We start from the raw sequence: 25,315 nt of genomic DNA, 5'->3' as shown, positions 1-25,315 counted from the left end.
GCCCTGTCTAAGGCCTGAGCTAGACAGGCATAATCCAGTCTTCCAGTAGGGGTCTTCAAGCCATGCTAGTTTTAAAACAAAATAAGTACTGATCCTTCTTGTTCCTTGTCTAAGTAAAGTAAGTTAAATTATTTGTCCCAGAAAGTACATCAAAAGAGATTTGCTACTGTGTTGTTGACACACATTCTGTTAATCCCGAGATTCTCCTCTGCTTCAAAAGTTGCCCTAGGTTGATTGACGACACAGATACAATATCTGCTCTCCAGAGTTAAAACTCAGCTGCATGCCATAATGAAAGGAAAGCTGTATTTGTGATGCTGGGACACAATTCATCAGAGTCCAGTAATGGATCCCCAGCCAACCTGTATTGTTTTAGCTGACTGAAGTACACCATGGGAGTGCTGTCTTTCACTAATAATGCTGTCTTCTGTAGATCGAGGCCCCGAAAGCCATGGCAGCAGACCTTCTCAGAAGTTTTTGGCACTCGTTGGAAGATCCTGTGGTTTATTCCTTTCAGGCAGAGGCAACCACTGCGAGTTCCCTACCACTTTGCCAATCACGTCTAAACAGATGGATGGTGGGCACAGATGGGTCCTCCACGCTGGAAATGCGTTACAGGTTTTCTGATAATAGAACTATGACAGTCTTCAAGTCAATTAAAATCCACCCACCAATCTTAGGCATCATAATGTGCCCCAGGCTTTATTTTAATAGTGATCTTGATCCTGTTGTGGGACTAATACGAGATCTATATTTAAGTTTTAAAGCATGTTTACTTTCAAATTAGCTTTCCACAGGGATTTCTTTAAATGCTTTTGTGATTAGACCCCAAAGGCAGTGATTGAGATGAAATAATTGTACATAATTTTTTTAGTACTGACAATGTTACAGATTTTAATTTATGGGAAATTTCAGATGTTTATTTAAATTTTTCACTCTTAAGCAGTACTAACCAAATCTGAATTTCATTCTTTGGGTTTACAAAAGTTGATACACCTTATATTATATGTAAGTTTTCTTTTTCAAATACATCATAATTTAAATAGCAATACTGCCTTTTATATGTGCTGCAGGATTTTTTTTAATGCAGCATAGATTGAACAACAATGAAAAACCAAAAAAAAAAAAAAAAAAAAACCAACAGAAAAAGGGCAGTGTTTTCTTAGAAGTAGCTCTCTAATGTTTTCTGTTTTTCTCTTCACCAAAAACAAAATAAAAACGCCACTAAAATAAAATACCAACTACCTACCTTATTTTAAAGGAAAGATGAATTTTTTTTCCATATTAACTTTCTCAGTTCTTTTCCCCGCACTGATATAATTATTGGTTGTTGTTAAAATAATTGCTCCAAGTCAGAATTTTTGACCACATGGGCATGAATTCTATTTACGCTAAGATTTTGATGAGCAAAAAGGGTAGAGAATTTGCAATAATTCCACAGGTACCTTTTCTCGTACAGTTATATTAGAATGAATATGTTTTTAAAATGCTAGTGTACTAGATAATATATAATGTACAGTGTAAAGAAGAATATTGTGCTTTTAAAAACATATATATATATATACTTTTTACTTTTATTTACCTACTAGTACATCTAAAATTACACATTGAAGGTTTATATGTAATAGATATTGACCAACTAAATAATAAAATTTTATTTGTAGGAAGTTGCTAGTAAAAATAGTAAGTAACCTTTGTGTACCTATAATCACCCAAATCAAAATGAAATTTTAATCGGCCAACTATAAATTTGGATTGAAAGACCATTTGTTAGTAGCTAATGTTAAGAAATGACCTTAGAAAATATAGAGATCTATATTTACCATTAGCTTATACAAATTTAAATGGCTAATGGTGATGGTCTCTTGGAAAGCAGAGAAGATCTGTGTGAAAAGACATTTAGCAGACTTTGGAAAAAAATTCAGCCTTTACATTTTTTTCCATTAGAATACTGCAAAATCCATATATCTTTTTAGAAAATGTATGTCCTCACAGTCTTTGAAGAGAAGATTGAAGGGGTCTGCTGTTCTTGGAGCATATCAATATTTTCCTTTTAGTTAAGTTTTGAGAGTAAGGAGTCACACCTGAGAAATCATGAAACCGAAGATTTCCGTTGTCAGCCAATTAACTATACTGTAGTTAGTTCTTCCAGGAATTGTAAATATCTTCTGAAATAATCAAATAAGCTGTTCTCAGAGATATAAATACCATGTCTTTTATGTTCTGACTGCAGTGCTTTATTATTTAAAAATGTGGAATTGGCAGATGAAAATATTTATTGGTGCTGATAAGATGCATAGTAAATTTAATATGAGAAGTATATTTATAGAGCCTAATGAACCACAAAATTAGTATGTTCATGTCAGGCAACTGGGTTGAGTTTCATGCAAGCTAACATATTGACCAAATTTTGGTCTGGTGACAGAACCGTTATAGGGAAGTAACGTGTAGATATATAAATAGGTCTCAGTCAAATGCCTTATGCTGTATACATTCCTGTCAGATGAGAACCTTGAGAAAAAGCAAAGCCTACTGTAGATCCCCCCCAGGGAGCTTTTTGGACATATTTATACATCATATAGTAGCAGTAGGTACACACCTGGGAGGTCCTCAGTCCCAACCTCTGCCTTGGCAAGGAGAGCTGGAGATGGTCCGTTTCTCACTCCAAAGGTGGTTTTTGTTTTCTTAGATACACCACTTCTAGGCACACTTCCTTCCCTCCTTTCTCTTTACCCTCCCTGCTCCTGATCCCACTACTTGAGTCCTCTAAGTTAGGGGGATATAAATTGATACACTAGGCAAGGCATATATTTATTTTGTTTGAATGGCAGAAATGCTATATATCAATCTATTTATATAAGAATCTATATTAAAGCATAGCTATATATACTTATGCTGTAACTTTCAGTATTCCCAAGTTAGCACACCTAACTGGGTTTATAATTCTTGTGCCAGGACTTGAAAGAAACCAACTGGCAGTTTGCTAGGGAGTGCAGGAAGTCTAGTTGTGTTCTGTCTGCGCCCTCTTTTGGCTAATCAGTGTAATTATACTGGCTCTAGAGATCAACAGTGCCACAATTAACTGTATAGCCTAATCCTGAACATGCCAGAATTTAGGGGCAGTGTATGTACAAAAATGTATGGGTTTATGAAAATCAGTGTGTTCCACTTTATAATGACGACGTCTCGTTCATATAAGTGTGATAAGTACTTGGCTTCATTTATGTATATTCTTATATTTTTTTACTCTCAATTAGAAATTTCTATTAGATCAGGATAAACAAATGTAAACCATTTCATGAATTTTATTTTAAACCTTACCTTGGCAAATTAAGTCCTTAGAATTAGGAAAACCGTTACTTTAAATGCCCAATTTATTACAAAACACAGAAATTTACTGTAGTTACATCAGCAAGCAAGTACCTAATGTGTTTTGATGGGTATTAAAAAAAATATGTTTAATTATTTTTTCATCTCAGTTTTGGAATGACTTTTTTTTTTTACCTGATTCTATTGCATTAAAAAAATAAGAGATTAATAATTCTTTCTATACTTTTTTTTTTTTTTTTTTTTTTTTTTAGCTCTCCTATCCAGAGTTACAGCTGTAACTTTAGTAGTCATTGTGTTAGGTATTTTGGATAACCATGAAAATAAGAAATGATGCTGAGTTAGTAAATAGTTACAAGCAGTGGGATTACTGATGTGATCTGTTTGTTAGAAGTAGTATTTCCTTATAAACATTGCATTTCATTTTAGGCAAAATATGTGTTAAAGGATGCTTTATATCAGTCATGTTTGTGGCGGGGGTCTGGAAATGAAAGATTTTTAGCTAGATGCTCTAGGTTACACCTCTTGAACAATTCTATTTGTTGTTGTTCTCTTCTGTAAACAAACATGTTTATGGGCCCTAGATTATGGGGAAAAATTGACTGAGTTCAGAGTCCCCCAAACTGTAGGTATTCGGTTAAAGAGCTTTTGGTACTTTATAACCAAGACCTAAAGAGTTTTTAAAATATGTGAAGGTGTTGCATTATAAGAAAAATACTATTTTGCTTAAGAGTTGTATTAAAAATATTTGTGATTAACATAAGAGATAGCTGTATTTAACATTTTAGTTGATGTATTAATCTCTTTTAACAGAAGAAGGCATAGTTTACTTTTAATAGTAATGGAATTAGAGAACATAAACATACCTAACATTCCGTATAACAACTAAGTTAAAACTTCTGTCAGACTGAACATCAGTGAATTTTTGCTGATGCTTAGAGGTATTTTTCTCTAAGGATGCTGGCTAATTAAAACCATTCATCACCAGGCTTTTTCAGGTCACTTCCATAAAAGTAATTACTTGAAGGTGTATTTCACCCAAAAGGATATATTATTTCTGAACGCTAATCGTGAAGACTTAGGTTAGAATAACACTTCCAACCAGGAAATGTGAAGTTGTTTAGATTATGGCCACACAGTTTTCTATGTGTTAGATCAGAGGGCAGTTTCAGTGTTCTCACATGTGTTGCTCTAAAATCAATGTATCCAGCCCTAGTTTACAACGGCAGTGATGTTAACAGAGCAGCTAAGTCTCTCCCTGGGCTTTTTTCTAGTCTCTAACTAGTCCCTTGTGCTTCATGTATTTATAGATTATCTAGCTCAAGTTTACTAAACTATTGCTGCTTCAGTAAATAAAATTTTGAAATCACCTCTAATATATGTAGATATACTTGAATTTATTTGGGGAAGCTTATACTTATAAACATCAAACAATTTACTAATAGAGACAAGTATTAGATTTTTTTACCTGACCTACTCTTGCTTTAAAAAATTTAAGTATTGGAAGATGTAGTTAGTCGTGTACATTTAGTATATTCTACTTGCTAATGTTATTAACCGTATAATTAACAGTTCAATGAATGTATTATTTAATGTCTGCATTTGTTACCTTGTACTCTAAGAATCATCCTCTGTTTATCTATAAATCAAAAATTTCATTATGTTCTGAATTTAGCCGTCCTCAGTTGAATTCTAGAATATTCTACAGTAGAAATGTGAGAAAGTAATCGAAGCAACTTGCTTGAAGTAGTCTGAACCCATGTTGTTATTTTATAAATCAGCCAGTATTTAGCATTTCTGCTGCCTTTGGGACGATGATAGTTTAATTTCAGGAGAGTGTTTTCTCTGATGTCTCCTTTCATTTTCATTGTGCAATTTTTAACAACAAAATTTTTGTCTAGTTCTGCTCGTGCTTATTTGAAACAGAAGTAACAGTGGTATTTACAGTTCTTCAGTTGATATTGCCAGTATTTTTCATTATCATTTTATTTATATTTTAATATTATATGTGCTTTTCCCATTGTCCACTGTAGAGGGCAGGTACAAATGAGTAGCGAGTAGCCAAAATTGGATAGAGAGAATAGGGGAGTTTACAGCGATGGAGAGAAGGCTGGACAGGACGTGGGTAAGCAGCATCTCAGCCACAGGGCTGACGGGGTGCTGTTTCTGTGACATCAGGAAAGCCCCCGGGCTGCAATCATGTGATTCATCTAAGCCTTCTTTCTTGTTGATATCATTTTACTGTGAGAGTGGCTACTGCGTGTAAGCATTTGGTTAGAGCCATTTTATTTCTATTGCTGATTCTCATCAGTTGGCCAGATGCCTTTGAGAAATGATTTTCTATTTTAAATATCGTACTTCTGTAGCATATGCTCACCTGAAGTGTTACAAATAATGTGCAGAGGGAAAATGGACAGGTTGCTGAAAGTTTGGAAAGTCCAGGTCCTTTTTTACAAGCTTCCTATTGCAGAGAAAGCATACTGAGTTTTCTAGTCAATAAAATCAGCGATTTGTTTATAAAGGATGATTTTCACTTTAAAATTTGGGCTTTTTTGGAGTTCTTGATCCCCCAGGTCGTCACCTAACCCATCATTATCATCATAAATTCCTGTCAGGTAATGTGGTACTGACCACAACTGTTCACCACTTGGAGCTTTTTTGCTATTGATCGCTTTATATATAAACAGAGATGTGGACAAAACAGCAACAACAAAAGATGTGTTTAATTTTGTGGTTTTGCCTGCCTGTTGGACAAAGTGTGGGGTTTATTCGTGTAGTCTGGTAACTAAAGGGGAAGCTTGTCTGCATGTTGGAGCTCTGCGCTCTTGCCAGTGTGCGTCGGGTGATACTTTAACATATCGGTGCCTGAAGTTAGTGTTTTACAACCTCAGCAACTGAAACATCCTGGTGCTACTCGCTTTAGCGTTGAGTGAGTGACATTTTTAATTCCTGTACCAAAGAGTTAATTTTTTTTTTTTTAAATTCTTGGTTGCCTAAGACTTTTCTTCTCTCATCCTTGTGAACAGTGTTCCTAAGAACAATTTTGATGAACACATCTTCGTTTTTGCACACTGCTGCCTCCGTTTAATTGGTTTTAAATGTCTCCCATTTGGATTTTTTTATATATATATATAGTTAGGCATATTGGTATGGTTTTTCATGCTGTATTAAAATAGAGTTCCTCTATATTTTAATATAGATTGGCTGCTTTAAGAGGTAGTTTAATAGGTTGAGGTTCCAAAAGATAATTGAACACTTTTCACAAGATTTTTTTATTTTGTTTTTCTTTCTGCAGAAGTAAGTGAAATATAATAAGAACTCTCCTTTGATTTCTATAAATGAGCCACATAGCTTACTGAGCCCTTTTAATGAAGGCTGAAACAAAATCCCAAAATGAAAACTTAAGGGCCCTCTCTGATTATCAGTGAAGAATCCTGCATCTGTGTATGTTTGAGGGTCGGGGGGTGTGTAACCCTTGGTGGCACTGAAGAATGATGTTGCCATTTGTCTTTTTTGCAAATAAAGATAAAATTAAAGAAGACCTTAAAAAATATATATGCGTATACACGCACACACTTTCCCAAGAAGAAATGCAAATGTACGTTCATTTAAGCAAAACTACTAATAGAAAATTGAACTTCACAAAACACGCACACAAAAGAAGTCTGGTTGTTGTTAGTCACTTTACATAAAAAGTTAGAGTAAAATTATTTTAAAAGCTAATTCTGCTTGGTGGTTCATTTTACAAAAAAAGGGGGGGGGCAGAAAATACAAAATACTTGTAATTGTCCCAATGCTATACTGCTATGTACACTAGTCTGGTTCCTTTTTTTTTTTCCCACAAATTTTCAAGACACTACTTTAGTGTCTTTAAAACTGCAACTGTAATGGTTAAAATTTCTGGCAAGAAGGTAACTTGTTCATGTATTGAAAAAGTAGACAATCACATTTGAGAATGTTTTGCATTATTTTCAATCAACTGAAAATCAATCTCTCCTTGAATGTAGATACAATATATGGTTTTGCAGTGATTTCTGAATGGAAAAAAAATTCATTAAATGAAATTACTTAGGATCATTTGAATTAAATATAGAAATATATATGGACATGCCATTAGATATAAAGGGAAAATATGTAAGCAAAATGGAAAGAAGCAACAGTATGTCTCTAATTGTCAACAATGTATAATTCTAGATTCTGTTGCTACAATATTGATTCTGAGTTTTTTGGCTTGTTTATGTATTATTTAAATTAGTGTGGCTGAGTGTAGTTATGTGTTCAAGTTAGTGGTAGTGGATAGTTCACCACTATCTGTTGTCCTCCAGAGATGAATATGAAAAGAAGTTCTACTTCAGCATCGGTAGAATGAAACAGCTGAGATGATATGATAGGGAGAATTTCCTGCACAATTAGAAATACTCAGACAAGTGAGTTGCAAGTCTAACATGGTGGGGTGGGTTGGGAGGCGGGGGCTTTGGGAGGCTTGAACACAGTTGACCATGCTTGTATGGGCTCTGTGTCCCCAGAATAGGCTTTTAAAAAATCTGACTGGCAAGTTTAATGAATGGGCAAAATCTGTGATATCTGGGGACTTGTGTCAACCTCTAATTGTGTCTAATGTTCTATCCCTAAGATATAAGGCTTTTAATAGTGCTGTGTTCCAAGTGCCATATAAAGATCCCAGTTTTAAATATGTCAGGTTGTTTTTTTTGTTTGTTTGTTTTTTGTTTTTTTTTCATTCAGTGCATATGTTTAGATCTGAGGGCTGTTCTGCTGCATTGTCTGTTTTACCTTTTCTGGTCCCTCAAGAGCATTTAAAGAAAATCTTCAGTAACATTTCTAATGCTCATGGTAAAAAGGAAAATAATGGTTGAAGACACGAGCCTAGATTGAAAAGAGGGAGGAAGGTGACTAGCAGGAGCCATGTATCTGAGATAAACTTGTTTAAATGAAAATTCTACACTGGTTCTTAAAATGAAAAACCATGTATCTACCATAAGAACAATGTCTTTTTAAAAAAATATGTTTTAGTGATTTTGTTTTTATTCATGTAAAATTTCTGTTTTCCTTTGCAGATTGTTTTTAATTTAAATTGTGGAATTTTTACTTCTCTTGAAATGTATTATGTACTGTATTTTTAGAAATCTTATTTTTTAATAAATATTTTTTAAAAACATAGGACTGTTTTTCTCCCCCACCTCTTTATTTATTAAAATCAACCCAAATTCTAGATTCTAGCACCAAGAGTGTGTGATAGGCCATTTCTTTTACTTTTATGCAATTTGAGTGGTTATTCTTAATTAGTAGCCTTTTGGAGATATTGTTCTACCATAATCTCAAAATTCATTACACATCAAGAACTAGGTGTACATACCAGGATTGAAATTGACACACACAGTATTTGCAGTCAGACATTTTTGTCTTAGAAATGACCTAGATTGGGTGGCTAGATTCAGTCACCCAATTTATCTTCCATTTATTGTGCCAGTGGACACCATTTTATAGAATTTTTTTTTTCCCTCGAGGAATAATTCTGCATAAAATGCAGAAAGTATAAGTATACATCTAGGCATTTTAGAGCTAGGGGTATTGGATTACTTAAAGCCTTTGTCTCCAGTTCTGTTTTTTTTAACTTTTAGGAAACTCAATACTGTTTTCCACAGTTCCTACACCAGCTTGCATTCCTACCTGCAGTGCAAGAGAGTTCCTTTTTCTCCACATCCTTGCCACACCTGTTGTTTCTTGTGTTGTTGAGTTTAGCCCTTCTGACAGGTGTCTATTGGCCATCTGGATGTCTTCTTTGGAGAAATGTCTGTTCATGTCCAATGCCCATTTCTTAACTGGATTACTTGTTTCTTGAGTGTTGAGTTTTATAAGTTCTTTATATATTTTGGATACTAACCCTTTATCAGATATGTCATTTGCATACATCTTCTCCCATCCCATAGGTTGCCTTTTAGTTTTGTTGATTGTTTCCTTTGCTGTGCAGAAAGCTTTTTATTTTGCTGTAGTCCTGATGATTTTTTTTTGCTTGTGTTTCCCTTACTCAGGAGACCTATCTAGAAAAATGTTGCTGTGGCCAAGGTCAGAGAAGTTACTGCCTGTGTTCTTTCCTAGGGTTTTAATGGTTTCAGGGCTCATTTTAGGTCTTTAATCCGTTTTGAATTTATTTTTGTGTGTGGTGTAGGAAAAGGGTCTGGTTTCATTCTTTTGCATGTCGCTGTCCACTTTTCCCAACACCATTTGTTAAAAGACTTTTTCCCATAGAATATTCTTTCCTAATTTGTCAAAGATTTATTGGCCATATAATTATGGGTTTATTTTTGAGTTTTCTATTCTGTTCTTTTGATTTATGTGTCTCTCTCATGCTGTTTTGATTACTAAAGCTTTGTAATATAACTGGAAGTCCAGAGTTGTGGTGCCTCCAGCTTTGTCTTTCATTTTCAAGATGGCTTTGGCTCTTCAGGGTCTTTTGTGGTTCTGTACAATTTTAGGATTGTTTGGTCTAGTTCTATGAAAAATGGTATTGATAGTTTGATAGGGATTGCATATGAATGTGTGGATTGGGTGATACAGATACTTTAACAATATTTGTTCTGTCAATCCGTGAGCATGGAATGTCTTTCCATTTCTTTGTGTCATCTTCAGTTTCTTTCATCAGTGTTTTATAGTTTTCAGAGTACAGGTCTTTCACCTCTTTGCTTAGATTTGTCCCTACACATCTTAATATTTCTGGTGCAGTTATAATTGGGATTGTTTTCTTAATTTCTCTATCTGCTGCTTCATTATTGGTGCATAGCAATGCAACAGATTTTGTACATTGATTTTGTATCCTGTGACCTTACTGAATTCCTTTAACAGTTCTAACAGGTTTTTGGTGGAGTCCTTCGGGTTTTCTTTTCTTTTTTTTTTTTTAAAGATTTTATTTATTTATTTGACAGAGAGAGATCACAGCAGGCAGAGAGGCAGGCAGAGAGAGGGGAAGGGAAGGAAGCAGGCCCCTGCTGAGCAGAGAGCCCGATGCGGGACTCGATCCCAGAACCCTGAGATCATGACCTGAGCTGAAGGCAGCGGCTTAACCCACTGAGCCACCCAGGCGCCCCTTCAGGTTTTCTATATGTAGTATCATGTCATCCGCAAATAGTGAAAGTTTCACTTCTCCCTTAATGATTTGGATGCTTTTTATTTCTTTTTGTTGTCTGATTGCTGTGGCTGGGACTTCCAGGGCTATGTTGAATAGAAGTGGTGAGAGTAGACTTCCTTGTCTTGTTCCTGACCTTAGGTGAAAAGCTCTCAGTTTTTCCCCAATTAAGGATGATGGTGGTGGTGGGTTTTTCATATAGGACCTTTATTATGTTGAGATATTTTTCTCTAAACCTACTTTGTTGAGGGTATTTTTTTTAAATTGTAAATGGATGCTGTACTTTGTCAGACACTTTTTCTGCATCTTTTGAAATGATCATATAGTTCTTATCCTTTCTTTTATTGATATGATGTATCACATTGATTGATTTATATATATTGAATCACCTTTGCAACCCAGGAATAAATCCTACTTGATCATGATGAGTGATTTTTAAAAATGTGTTGTTAAATTCAGTTTGCTAGTATCTTGTAGAGGAATTTTTATATCTATGTCCATCAGAGATATTGGCCTGTACTCTTTTTTAATGGTATCTTTAGGTTTTGCAATCAAGATAATGCTGGCTTCATAGAATGAATTTGGAAGTTTTCCTTCCTTTTCTATTTCTGGGAATAGTTTAAGAAGAATTGGTATTAATTCTTCTTTAAATGTTTGGTAGAATCTGCCTGTGAAGCCATCAGGTCTTGGACTTTCTTGGGAGTTTTTTGATTACGGAATCAATGTATTTGCTGGCTGTCAGCATGTCCAAATTTTCCATTTCTTCCTGTTTCAGTTTTGGTAGTTTCTATGTTCTAGGAATTTATCCATTTCTTCTAGGTTGCCCGATTTTTAGCGTGTGATTTTTTCATAATATTCTCTTATAGTTGCTTGTACTTCTGTGCTGTTTGTTACTTCCCCGCTCGTTTGTCTTTTTATTTACCTGAGTCTTTCTGCGTTTTGATGTCTGCTGGCTGTTTTATCCTTCATGCCCGAATTCTGCAGGAGCTCTTTTTCCCTGTTATACAGGGCAGTGTTTGGTCCCTGGCCTGAACATGGCATGTTTTACTAGGTATGCTTTGGTCTGCTTATGAAATGAGAACTGTTGTCACTCGCCGCTGCTGGACCCGAGGCTCTGCAAAGCTCGGGAGGCATGGGTGTAGGGTCCAGGAGATGGGGTGTCAATGGGGGTTTGGGCTGGTCTTCTGTGGGAGGGGGCCTGCCATGCTGGGACTGAGGCAAGTGTGACTGGGAAGGGCGATTCTTCCAGAGCCAGAGGGTGGGATCTGTGCTTGGTGTAAACAAGTTGCATAACAAGTGTCTGCACTAAACTGATTCCCCCAGGTGTTTCTGTGCTTATGCTGAGGAGCAGGAGAAGGAAGAGGCCCCTGCCAGCTCCTTTGTTCCTAGTCTCTCTGTGAAGGCTGCCTCTCTGGGATGCACTCAAAGATTAAAAAATCACCTTCCCAGTGTGTGCCCAAGACACTCTTCAGATGGCTCTTGCCACGCTGTGTGTCTGCGGGCTGTTTGCCCTGCCTTCTGTCCAAGAACTGCCCCCATGCTCATTGGCTGTATCCGAGCCAAGCTGCTTGACCTTCAAAACTCCAGGTTTTAAGCCCCAAGAACTCAGCAAAATTCAGCCCTTCTCGCTTTCTAAAGGAATTGCTAGATGAACTCATTTTCTCTTTGTGCTCCCCTGTGTGTCCGTCTGTCCTTTGCCCTTCTCTGCAAGTGTAGCTCCCTCCCCACCCTGGCGGCCATGATCTGTTTCCCAAACCGAGTCTGTGCATTTCCTACCATCTTCAATGTGGCCTCTTCTCTATCTTTGGTTGTGGAGTTTCTTCTGTCAGTCTTCATGTTGATTTTCTGGGATATTTAGAGTCATTTGATAGTGATCTAGTTGTATTCATGGGTTGAAGCACACCTAGAGTTCTACTTCACTACCATCTTCCAGACTCTGCCCAAGAAACTTTTCATATTTTGTCACATTAAAATCCACTGGTCTCTCTTTGGCCTTTGGAAAGTTCTCTTAACCTCTACATGATTTTGTGACTGCATTCATTGATCATTTGGAAAATACTGGAATCATGCAGATCTTACAAGTGTTGACACGTTTCATCCTATAAAACTAAATTAAAATTTACAAAACTTAATGATACCACTGGCCTTGTTAGAAAAGTAAATATTGGAAAGCTTTAAACTCATACATTCCATTTTGCAAAATTCTGATATTTTATCTGAAAACTTGACTTTTATTATTTGTAGTAGTTTCCCTTGAAATGATGGGATCACTTCACTTAGTTTTGGGGAAAAAAAAAAAACACAAAACTTTGTGAAATACCTGCATCTGAAAAAGCATAGCTGCTCTTTAAAATTAAAAAATAGCATTCCATGCAAAACATGGCTAGTTCAGCTTGCAATTCAAACAGGTGCACTGGCACTTTTCCTTAAGAGTAACAATCATACTTTGAAATGCAGGTTAAATGCTTTATGTGTACTTCCCATCTTGTCAAATGGAATATTAGAAATGTACTCCAAGATTTAATAAAATGAATCATTTTTACTGATCCATCAAGGGCAACTTTAAGTGAAGCTCCCTTATTCTCCTTTCTAAGCAAGGTTTATCTGAATCTACTTAATTTGGCTTTGTTTAGGGAAGATAGCAAGGGAGGAAGAAAGAGCAGAGCATTATGCATTTGAGACTCAAGTTCACTTTATATTTGATAAGTGAAAAGGAACAGGGGCTGCTTAAACAGAATTTGCATTGGTATATCCCTGCTCTTGAAACACCTAAAATATAGCATCCTTAAAGATTTACATCTATTTAGTCCTGTTTTAAAAAGACAAAAACTCAAAATGCATGACAGTATAATATTGCAAAAGCATCTGAGAAGCTGCCAGATACTGTAGATGAACAAATCCATAGAAATGCCGCTCTAGGCTGACCGATTGCCCATATGAGCGGCAATTATATTAGCGTGCAAGGGCAATTGGAGGGAAAATTGGACCCTGTGGACATCCAGCTGAGCAAACAGGACTGAGGAAGGATAAAGGATGTGTTTGAAGGAAAAAAAAAATACATCTAAGCTAACTTAAAAATATTTGTATCAGTTGCAGTGTATTCTTTACATGTACTCTGGTTGCTTAGTAGTTTTCAAATTAGCTCTCTTCTCCAGACGAAAAAAATGCCTCTGCTTAGATCAAATGCCCAAATAGCCATGTCTTTTGCATGCAAAAAATGCCAGAATAATTCAGGAAATAGAGAACTTAGAATATACAAATCTAAATATTCAAATGCTACGATACATATGCACACACAATTGTGGCATGGTCTGAGTTATATCTATCCTCAATACTGAAATTTACTATTTTAAAAAAGATTTTATTTGTTTATTTGAGAGAGAGAGAGAGCACAAGCAGGCAGAGGAGCAGAGAGGAACGGGGAGGGAAAGAATCTCAAACAGACTCTGCACCGAGTGTGGAGCCCGACACGGGTCAATCTCATGACCCTGCGATTGAGACCTGAGCCGAAACCAGGAGTCAGAGCCACCCAGGAGACCTTGAAATTTACTATTTTTATTACTGAAAGTGTTCCCTCTTCTTATGATCCATAGCAAAAACTGACTAAGCATCTGATATGTTGTGGAGCTTTTATAGTTCCACATCAAAACTATGGATGACTAATCCTTGCTGAGTAAGTAATGACTCACGTTAATGAAATTTGTTCTATAGATGGTATAAGCTTTGTAACTGTAGGCCAGATAGCCTCATTCCTTTGAGCATATTTTAATGGCAACTAGAAGTAACAGATACCAAATTTTGGGGGGTGGTCTATACTTCGTATAACTTGATTTCGGATTTAGAGAGTTCTTGATTCTTTGAAAGCATTTCAAATATTCTCAATATGGAAAAGTACCCACAAATGGGGGAAATACCAATCCAAAGTGCTCTAATTTTTGCCATTCCTTTTCCATGTGCATTTTTTAATTTTTGAAAAATAATTTCAATAATTTGGACAATCACTGTGGTAAGGAAGATCTAAGAGGGCATCCAGTCAACCCCATATCCTGGTATTTCAGTCCTTGTAGAATCTCCTTTCTCCTTACTGGAGGTAAACACTATTACACATTTGTAATCTATTATTCTATTCATGTTTTTATACTTTTATGTGTGGAAACATGAACAATATTTTATTGTTTGATCAATTTCTAAAATTCACATAAACCTCCTCACAGTAATCCCTGTCTTTCAGGGGACAAAATGTGAAAAATCCCCACTCTCACTCTCCTCCCAAAGGTGGCTACTGATAATACTTCGGTGTCGATCCTTCCTTAGCCCTTCCTTCACAGAAATGTATACATATATTTATCATCTGCATGGTTGGTTTGGTTTTCAAGGGAGAGTCTATTAACTTGCATGATTTGAATTTCTAACTTAATAATAGATCTTGTGATCATCCATACCAAGACACAATAGTCAATTGCATTTTTTTAAACTTTTCTATAGATTTCACCATAGCAGTTGCCCATAATTTATTTAACTATGCCTCTATAATGAACATCAAATAGATTCCTTTTTTATTTTTATTGTTTGCTATTGGTAACAATGCTACAGTAAACGTGTACAACATCTTTGTGTCCCTTTACTATGATTTCTCTAGGTTGATTTCTAGAAGTGAAATTGACAAATCAAACGATGTGCTTATTTTTAATTTTGATAGGAAATATCAAATTACCTTCCAAAATTCTTTAATTTATACACAACCTCACTCGATAGTATTAATCTTTAAAGTTTGTATCAATCTAGAGGTGTCTGTTCATTTTTTTTCTCTCTCCTCTAGTTTCCTTGCTTATGACGTCTGAGTGGATTGTTCACTTCTCCTTGTTGAATGTTAGTTATTCTCTATATTTTCTGAATTTTTGAAAATTTATTCAGTGTGTTTCTAGATTTCAGTTCAGTCTCGTTTTTCTTTATAGTGATTTTTCCTATAACTATTGCTGTGTAGCAGATAACCCCAAACTTACCAGTCATTTCTTTGTGGTCACAGATTCTGTGGGTCAAGGATTCACAAAGGACACAGCAATTTTTCTCGTTTTGTGGTGTCTGGGCTTCAGTTAGAAAGACTTTAACACTCCAAAGGAGTCTATCACTGGAGACTGTAATTAGCCAAAGCCTCATTTACTCTCGTGTCCGATGGTAGATACTGGCTATCAACTGGAGCTTAGCTGAGGCAGTCATCAAGAATACCTCCATGGACCTTTCCAGATGTTTCATTGAGCTTCCTCACAGCATGGTAGATGGGTTTCACAAGAGAGTGACCCAACAGAAACAGGCAGAAGCTATATTACTTCTTGTGACCTAGCCTCAGGGGTCATAAAGCCTGCTCAGAATCAGTGAAAGAGAATGTAGCCTCTAGCTATTAGGAAGAGTATCAAAGTTACATTTCACAGGAAAAGCATGTCAGTTGGGAGATACTGTTGGGGTCGTCTGCGGAAAACAAATTTTGCCACAATCATTGTCTTAGGGAAGAAGTAAATGATCTTGAAATAATCATATAAAGACCTTAAGACCTCTGGGTTTTAAAAAGCCTTTCTTAAATGAAGGTTATTTATTTCTTCTTATTTTTCAAAAAATCTTTGATAATGTTGCTCTTTTGTATGGTGTTTTTATGCTGCTAATTAGAGTTTATGAATATAAACTCCAATTAACTTTAATTTTTGTAAACTTCAAAATATTTTATATACTTCTATAACCTTTTATTTTTGTAATAAATATGTAGTGGAAGACTAAGTTTAAATTTTTCAGATATACAAACTGTCACCAACAAAAATTTTTTTTGCATACCTTATTTTTTCATATCTAATTTTTAAGGTCACTGATGTCCTTGGGGATATATTATATGCATTTAATTCTTCTAATTAATTACTGTTAAAAACTTCAAAAGCATTACCAATATTTTTCTAGTTGTAAACTTCATGTAAGGAATACCCCCACCCATCTGAAACAAAAACTTCTCACATTTTTGTGTTCTCGAACTTCACATAAATGGAATTATACATACACAGTATATCCTCTTTTTTAAAAAACGAGCTTCTGCTCAGCATAATGTTTTTATGTTGTGTATCAGTTTGTTTTTATGTTATATCAGTTTGTTTTTTTTGCTGTTGTCGCTGTTATTCTTTTGTATGAATAATCCTCAACATGTTATCTATTCCACTTCCTGAACCAGTTATAAAGGATTGGTAATAGTTCCTTAAATATTTGATAAGGGACACCTGGCTGGCTCAATTGGTTAAGTGTCTACCGTCAGCTCAGATCATGATCTTGGGGTCGTGGGATAGAGACCCATGCTTAGTGGGAGTCTGCTGCACCCTCTCCCTCCCTTCCCTTGCCTCAGGTTCTCTCTCTCTCAAATAAATAAATGAAATTTTAAAAAACATATATTTGATAAATTTCACCAGTGAGGATAAATGGGCCTGGGCTTTTCTTTGATGGAAGATTTTTAATTAATTAACTCATTCAAGTTTGTTACCTTGTAGGTCTATTCAGGTTCTTCCATTTCTTCTTAGTTTGGGGAATTTATGTCTTTCTAGGAATTTGTCTACTCCACCCCAGTTGTCTGATTTGTTGGCACAGACTTGTTCATAGTATTCTCTTAGAAGCATTTTAATTTTTGTAGTGTCAATAGTGATATTCCCTTTTTCATTCCTAATTTTGCTAATGTGTCTTCCTTTTTTGTTTTGTTAGTCTACTTTAAGCTTACTCAATATTGTTATGTTTTCAAGTGATGTACTTTTTTACCAATTTTCTCTATGCAAGAGTTCAGAAATTTCTCAAATTTATTTCTACTGTAGCTTTCTACTTTAATTCCACTATCACTGAATAAAAAGTTTCTCAGTTATTCTAATTTGTTGAGATATATTTTGTCCTAGCCTGTAAGGTCTCTTGAAGAACATTACAAGTGTGTTTGAAGAGAATGTGGATCCTTCTGCTGGTTTGAGGTAGTGTTCTATAACTGTCACTTATGGCAAGTTAGTTAATATGTTTTTTTCAGGTCTTCTATATCTGTAGTGGCTTTCTCTCTGGTTCTTTTCTTATTTATAGAGATTAGAGTATTTCAGTCTCTAAATGTTGTTGAATTGTATATTTGTTCTTTTAATTTTTTAAGTTTTTGTTTCATATATTTTTCAACTCTGTTGTCAGATGGGTATAGATTTATACTTGCTAGAGCTTTCTGGTTGTATATCATACTCTTTGGCTTATAACATACATTTTATATGTAATATATATAGATTTTATATATGTATGGATATGGATTTATACATATACACAGGAGCACAAAGGAAGAGAGGAAATGGACTTATATTGGAACAAAGTTTCTGTATCTTGATGGAATTAGGTTAGTGTTAATTTATAGTAGATAGTAGTGAGTTACAGTGGGGATTCTAATCACTGAAGTAACCACTAAGAAAATAATCCAATAAAATATAATTTAAAATCAGTAGAGGAATTAAAATGGTGCACTAAAAATTATATTTAAGACAGAAGAAGGCAGTAGGAGAGGAATAGAAGGGAAAGAAGATATAAGATATAGAAAACAAGTAGTAAAATGGTATATATAAATCCAATTACATCAATAATCACTTAAATGTAAATAGAATAAAAACTCCAATCAAAATGTACAGATGGTCAGACTGGATAAAAAAAGCAAGATCCAACTACACACTGTCTGCAAGAGATAAAAGACATAAGTAGACTGAAAATAAAGGATTATAAAAGAAAGACCATGCAACCAGTAATCATAGAGAGCTAGAATAGCTGTAATGATAGTGGACAAAAGAGATTTTATACCAAGAAATGGTACCAGAGAAAAAGAGGGATGTTTATAAAAGAGGTGTATTGAAGGGTCATGATTTAATAATATCAGTAATTTTTACTGCTTCATGAAGGTTTTCTTAAGTGGAACTGACTTTTTTTTCCCTGCAGATTTAATGAGGATGAACGATACAATGATTACTATTACAGTGTGATGTTCTGCCTTGATTTCTGCTAAAGGGCCATAAGCCATGGATTTAGAACTGTTGGATTTAGACCATTTATACTTATCATAATTATCATGCTGTTAGTGTTGAAATCTAACATCTAGTTGTTTGTTTGTTTGTTTTTTTAAAGATTTTGTTTATTTATTTGGCAGAGATCACAAGTAGGCAGAGCAGAAGGCTAAGTTGGGGGGGTGGGAAGCAGGCTCCCTGCTGAGCAGAGAGCCTGATGCGGGGCTGGATCCCATGACCCTGAGATCATGACCTGAGCCAAAGGCAGAGGCTTAACCCACTGAACCACCCAGGCGCCCCACATCTAGCTATTTCTAAAAAATTATTTGTCCTATCTATTCTTTTTCTGTTTTCCTGCCTTTTTTGGGTTAATTTAGTGTTTCCTTAATACTCCATTTTATTTCCACTATTGGTTTATTAACTGTACCTCTTTTAATCTTTCAGTGGTTTCTCTCAAAACTACAATATGGCTTTTAAACTTTCCAGTCTATTTTCAGATATTATTATTCCATTTCATGTATTATGCAAAAATCATACAACATTTTGTTTCCATTTCCCTCTTCTTTCCTTTTGAATGTTGATGTCATATATTTACTGGTACATGTGTTACAAAGCTCATAATAACACTGTTATTACTTTTTGCTCACCAGGCAATTATCTTTTAAAGAAATTTAAAAGTAGGAAAAATATTTTTAAAATTTGCCCATCTGCTTACCATTTCTGGTGCTTTTCAATCCTTTTTTTAGATCTTGGTTTTATGTATATCTTTTTCCTTCTGTCTGAGAATTTCCTTTTACATTTCTTGTGATTCAGGCCTGCTGGTAATGAATTCATTCAACTTTTGTTTGTCTGGAAAAGTTTTATTTCACCTTCATTTTTGAAGGACATTTTTGTTGACTGTAGAATTCTAAAGTAGAGGGGTTTCTTACCCCACTTTTGGCTTCCTGTATTCCATCGTTTTCTGACACACATATTTTCTGGTGAGACGTGTTACAGTTCTTTATTTTTCCCCCTGTACTCAATGTACCATTTTTTTTTTCTCTTGCTCTGTCTTGTTTAAAGGTCCTTTTATCTGTGGTGTTCCGCATTTTAATTATGACGTGTGGTTGGTGTGGTTTTCTTTGTGGCTACCCTCTGTGGGTTTATGGAACACCTTAAATTTATGAATTTCTTCTTTTCATAAAAACTTTAAAACTTTGGCTATTATCTTTTTGAATATTTTTCTACTGCATCACTTTTAAATAGATGCTATACCACTGGGTTTTGTTTCGCAGGTTATTGAGGCTCTGTGTTTGTTCAGTTGAGTGTTCTATCTGTCCTTCTGTTCAGAAAGTTTCAATTCGGATGTCTCAAGTTCCTGCGCTTTTCTTCTGTAGTCTCTAAGCTACTATTAATTCCCTATAGTGAGTTTCCCATTTTAGATTTATTTTTTATTTCTAGAATTTATATTTAGATCTTTGTATCCTCCGTTTATCTTTTTATGAGGTACATGTTTTCCTTTAAATATTTAAACATGATTGTAACAGCTGTGTTTTAAACAGTCTGTGTTTCGACTTGTCTGTTAATTCCATCATTTCTGACATTTTTGCATCTGTTTTTATTGACTATCTTTTCTCCTCATTATGAGTTACATGCTCTTCCTTTGCACGTGTCTAGTAATGTTTGGTTAGATACTGGACCTTCTGAATTTGACACTTTTGAGTGGTAGATATTGTTGCCTGTCTAAAGACATTCCTAAAGGAATGTCAGACTTTGCCGTGAGGGGCAGTTAAATTACTTGCTGACCACTTTGATCCTTTCAAGGCCCAACTGTACCATCTTTTCCCACTCACTTCTTAGAGCCCACAGAACACAGATGCTCAGCTTGCCTGGTGCCTTGCCAATGTTTAGAGGAAAAATTATTAATCTCTTGGTTAATGAAAAACAGGGGGTTTTGGAAGTCCCCAAACTTAGCTAGAATTTCTTTTAGGATTTCCCTTCCTTAGTTTCAAGGAGAACAAATGTCAGTTACCCTCCTCCAGAGGGAAGGGAGGGCAGCAGGTGTAGCCTCTTTCTCTAAATATTCACCTGAAGTCCATACTTCCCTGCCAGTTCTGCCTTTATATCAACTGGGGGACTAGGGTCTGAGGTGGGGAAGACAGAAACAAACACCTCAGTAGACCTAGGACATTTTAGGCCATGATTGTCTTCTTTCATTACAATTTCGGGACAATGGGGAAAATTCTGTTTTACAATGACAACAATAATAGTCACAAAACTCTGCTACTCGCAGCTAGCAATTATGGGATACTTACTTGGTGCCACATATGGTTGTTGAGAGCTTTATGGGCATTAACTTCTCTAATCCTTAGAACAAGCCTATGAAAGTGGCCCATGATCTCATCTTCACAGATGAGAACACGAATCTCACTCAACTATTAAATGGTGGGGCCAGAATTAAGATCTAGAGTCTGCATTTCCTAACCACTAGTGCTATTGTCCCCCAGATTGGGCATTTGGCCGTCAGTGTCAGTGATGCCCTTGCAAGTTTCCTTCTTGGGTTGTATCTTCCTAGGTACCAGTGACTGGGAAGCAGTGGTGCTGTTAGAAGTCCTTTTCAACCAAAGTCTCATTCTCCCTTTAGAGTCTTTTTAACTTTAGGATTCTGTGATTTAGACATAAATAATAAATATGGTTTAGTAGAGGGTAATAAACACTCATTGACTTACTGCCAACTTTACTCTAGGTCCTCGTTTCTTTGATTCTCTTAGGGAATAACTACCTCTTTGGGAATGAATTTCCCCACGTGGATTTGAATTAATTCCCTCAGGCCACAGAACTGTAATCTGGAAGAGTTCATTTAGCAAATGGCACCCAGCTTTTCTCACCCTGGTTTGCCAAAGACAGTGTGAGGCTTTGTTTGAACACAGGCAACGGTTCTGGACAGCAGATGTTTGCAAATACCATTTGTTTAATTGCTTAGGCACTTGATAATATATTTTTCTCCTAAGCTGTGGGAAACACATCCTTTATCAGCTTTAAAACAGAGTGCAACTTTGGAGGGCCATTCTGTCTGTCTTTTTTCCTTGTGCATTGGTCCAGACAGATTGAGTGAACAAAAAGAAGAGAAAGGGGAAGCTGTTGGCAGTTAACCTCAACTTTGCCTCTTACGCCAGAGGCAGTGATACAGAAATGAGTACCCTTTCCCATCCCACTCCCCACCCTCTGAAATAAATAAACCCAACCACCAAAAAGGCACTCGCATTGCAACTCACAAGCTGAAAAGACAGTCAAGGAAAAGAAGGCTCACATGGCAGCAGCTCTCCCCAGCAGCCCATCTCACTGCATCTGCAGTTAGCCAGTGTCCCAGGGATCTGGCATCGCATTATGGCTGCCATCAGCTCTAATGGGATGCATACGTGGGTGCAGTTAGAATGCTAGGCATGGCCTTTCATTCTGTGTGCAGGGATTCAGGCTCTTACCCAGGCTGTAGAAGCTTCAACAGTCGCACCTTCGAGGACATGGGTGTGCGGTCATGGGTGTGGGTTTCAGATGTAGTGCTGGTCTTGGGTGAGGTGCATGGTAGGAAATGAGCCTCTCCAGAGCCTTCTTCATGATGTCTTGTAGCCACAGACTGTTCTTGCCCTGGAGTCAGCGTGCCAAGCCTTAGCTCCATCTCTGTTCCCAGAGATGCCTCCCAAACTACATACAGCTGGACCTCACTTGGAGAGTTTGATTAAGTCTATCTTGATCTGGGCCCGAGCATCTGCTTCCATGTATCACTTCCTAGGTGACTCAGATATATAGCTAGGGTTGAGAATCCTTACCTTAACTGGGGCACTAAATACATCATTTGTATGTACAGTTACAAGTAAATTCTCTAGAGCCAAGATCCTTAATCCCAGCTCTGGCACTGGTTAGCTGTGTGATGTTGCACAGCTACCCTTTCTGTGCCTTATTTTCATAATCTCTGACATGGGAATGATAATTGTACTCACCACATGTGGTGGCTTGAGGATCAGATAAATTAGCGCAGGCAAAACCCTTAGAATACAGTCCCTCAATAGGTTGTTGTATGCGTGAACTTATTTAGAAGGGAAAAAAATGGCGGTATATTTGCTTTGAGGCTTGTTTTGTTTGAGTCTGGTAGGAAAACAGGAAATTGCTTTGTTCTACAGCTGCCTAACCATTACAGTATCTGAGCACAGAGAGAGCCACGGCGCTGTAGGGCTACTTTGCGGTGCCAGATTTTCCTTTTAGTTCTTGCTATAATTTTTGTCTCTCTTGAAAACTTTTTCAGAGAATCCAGTTTTAATAAAGAGTTAATTATATATTTTAAATCTCTGAAGGGATTTACTTCTGGCTGCTTCAGGAGTCAGTCTGTTAGCCAGATAAAGTACTAATCCCCTGTGAAAGATACACATATTCTGGGCACATACTCGGTATTTTTTTTTTTTTTTTTTAGTTTTAAAGATTTTTATTTATTTATTTGAGAACACAGAGTGAGCGAGCATGAGTGGGGGGAGGGGCGGAGGCTAAGAGAGATGCTGACTCCCCGATGAGCCTGGAACTCCACATGGGGCTTGATCCCAGACCCCCAAGATCATGACCTGAGCCTAAGTCAGATGCCTCACCAACTGAGCAAGCCACCCAGGTAACCCACATACTCAGTATTTTTAAGTTCAGTTAACTTCAACAAATATTTGGTAAGTTTATACTGGGTGTGAGGCACTTTTGGGAAAAGGAGGAAATAGGAGAAAGGAATCTGACATTTATGAAGCAGCTGCTTTATGCCAAAAACTGTACTAAGAACTTTATAATCGCCTTATCTACTATCTGTGGTTGCTACAGTTAGCCATGTTTTATAGCTAAGGAAACGGAGACTTCACAGAATTCATTGTCTTAGGATTTGAGAAAATCCAAGGCTCTACCATTTACTCCTTTGCCAAACCACCCCAGAAGGTTCAAAGATGAAGGTGGGTCATACCTTATTTCTACAGCAAGTTATTGTTTATAATGACACGCCCACCTCCATTGTTCACGGGGACTTAGATCCTGGAGCTGCCAGCTCTCATGTATTCCTTGTTACTTTCACAGAGCTGAGAATGTCCCGTGTTTGGGGCACTTGATGCTAAGGGAGTGCTTTTGTCTCACCTCACAGGAATGTTGCAACAACCCCATGAGGGAATTTATAGCAATCATAATGATGGACAGTATATAGTGGGAACTTACCATCCGGGTCAGCCTGCCTCCGAAGCCCAAGGTCTTAATCACTGTTACACTCTCTCATTATCTGCATTTTATGAATGAGGATAGCAAGGCTCAGAAGAGGTATATGACAGCTAGACTGAGAATCAAGCCCCTCTCTTCTGATGACATGTTTCTGATTAGTAAAGAGGAATAAACGGTATACAAACAACTATACTATGAGGCAGAATACAAAAGGAAATAGGATAATGACAGGTGTGTGGTCTGGTGGGGTAAGGAGAGGCTTGTGAAGGAAGTGGACGGAGTCTAATAAGATGAATAAGATTTCTAGAACAGAAATAACCAGGAAGGATATCTGAGATGAAAGCAAGAAAATGCGTAAAATTATGAAACATGGAACATCCAGGAAACAACAGATACGCTGGTGTAAATTCAGCCCAGGATGGGGTACATGTACAGGCTGCTGGAAGACTGGGTTAGAAAGCTATGTGTGCTTGAATGCAAGAAGGGTGTGCTCTTACATTGTTGGAGAATGGGGAGCCATTGAATGTTCTGGAGCATGGAATGTGTCATGATCAAAGCACAATGGGAAGAGTGTTGTGTTGGAGAATACTGAGACCAGGAGGAGGCCATTATAATAGTTCTTAGTATAGGAGGAGGATCTGACCCAGTACCAGAAGTGTGGGAAGGGAGAATTCAAGAAAACATCACCATGGGGAGTTGGCAGAACCTCCTGACCATCCAAATGCTGGGGCCACAGAGAGGAAGGCAGCAAATACAGATCCATGTTGGTGTCTAGGTCCATAAAAGAATTGTGTTGCCAGGGAATTAAGAAAGAAGAGCTAATTTGGGGTGTGTGTGGGGGGGGAGATAATGATCTCAGTTGGAAATAGGGCAACTTTGAAGTCCAGGCAGGTTATTAAAGTTGAAATACATCCAACTTGTGTGGAAAGTGATGAAACCTAATACTTAGTTGAAGGTGATCGCAGGTTAGGTCATGGAGGGAGCAGGCACAACAGGAGAATCAAGGCATACCCTTTGGAAATTCCTACATTTAGAAGGCAGACAGGTGCTGAGCAGCTCTTAAAGGAAGTAAGGAAGTAAGCAGAAAGGCAGAGGGAGAACCAAGAAAGTACCAAGACATGGAAACCAAAGAAGGTGTCTAGAAAAGAAGAAATGACTAACAGTAGGGAAATGGGACAATCAAGGAAGCTGAAATCAGAGAAAAGATCCTAAGAGCAAGTTTGATTCCAGAGTGTGGTGAGTTAGGAGGGGTTAAGAACTGAGTGTTCTGCATCAGGCAGAATGCATGGCTGCTAACTCCCCCAAGAAGTTTACCCACGAAAGTCAAGAGACAAGTTCCACTCACTCCTATTTTAGAATGTCATGTGGTATAATGCACACAAGTCAAGGAGGGGTGTTGGGTAATGACTTTTTATATATCAATCCACATTTTTAGGGGATTTGTAGACAAATTTTTAAGTGTTGGGAACCAACATGAGAGAGACTTCCAAGGCAGTTATTCTAAAGAGGATGGGTTAAAAAAAAAAAAAAAAAAAAAAAATCTGGTATCACAGCGTGGAAATGAACTTGCAACTTAAGAAGGGATCACAACTTTGGCTTTTACACA

At 36.8% G+C, this 25,315-nt stretch overlaps 1 protein-coding gene across 1 annotated transcript in view; it reads left to right on the top strand.

Moving 5' to 3' along the window:
• ZDHHC21 (zDHHC palmitoyltransferase 21) overlaps window positions 1-8,503 on the top strand; it is a 66,471-nt gene extending 57,968 nt beyond the window's left edge. Inside the window, exon 9 of the mRNA XM_082695052.1 lies at window positions 434-8,503. Coding sequence (XP_082551178.1) covers window positions 434-566 — 133 coding nt within the window. The 3' untranslated portion in view covers window positions 567-8,503. The remainder of the gene's footprint in view (window positions 1-433) is intronic.
• The last annotated feature ends 16,812 nt before the right edge of the window (window positions 8,504-25,315 follow it).

The sequence above is a fragment of the Mustela nivalis genome, assembly GCF_964662115.1.
Source record: "Mustela nivalis genome assembly, chromosome: 13".
Classification (NCBI taxonomy): domain Eukaryota; kingdom Metazoa; phylum Chordata; class Mammalia; order Carnivora; family Mustelidae; genus Mustela; species Mustela nivalis.
This window is presented reverse-complemented; position numbering and strand designations above follow the sequence as displayed.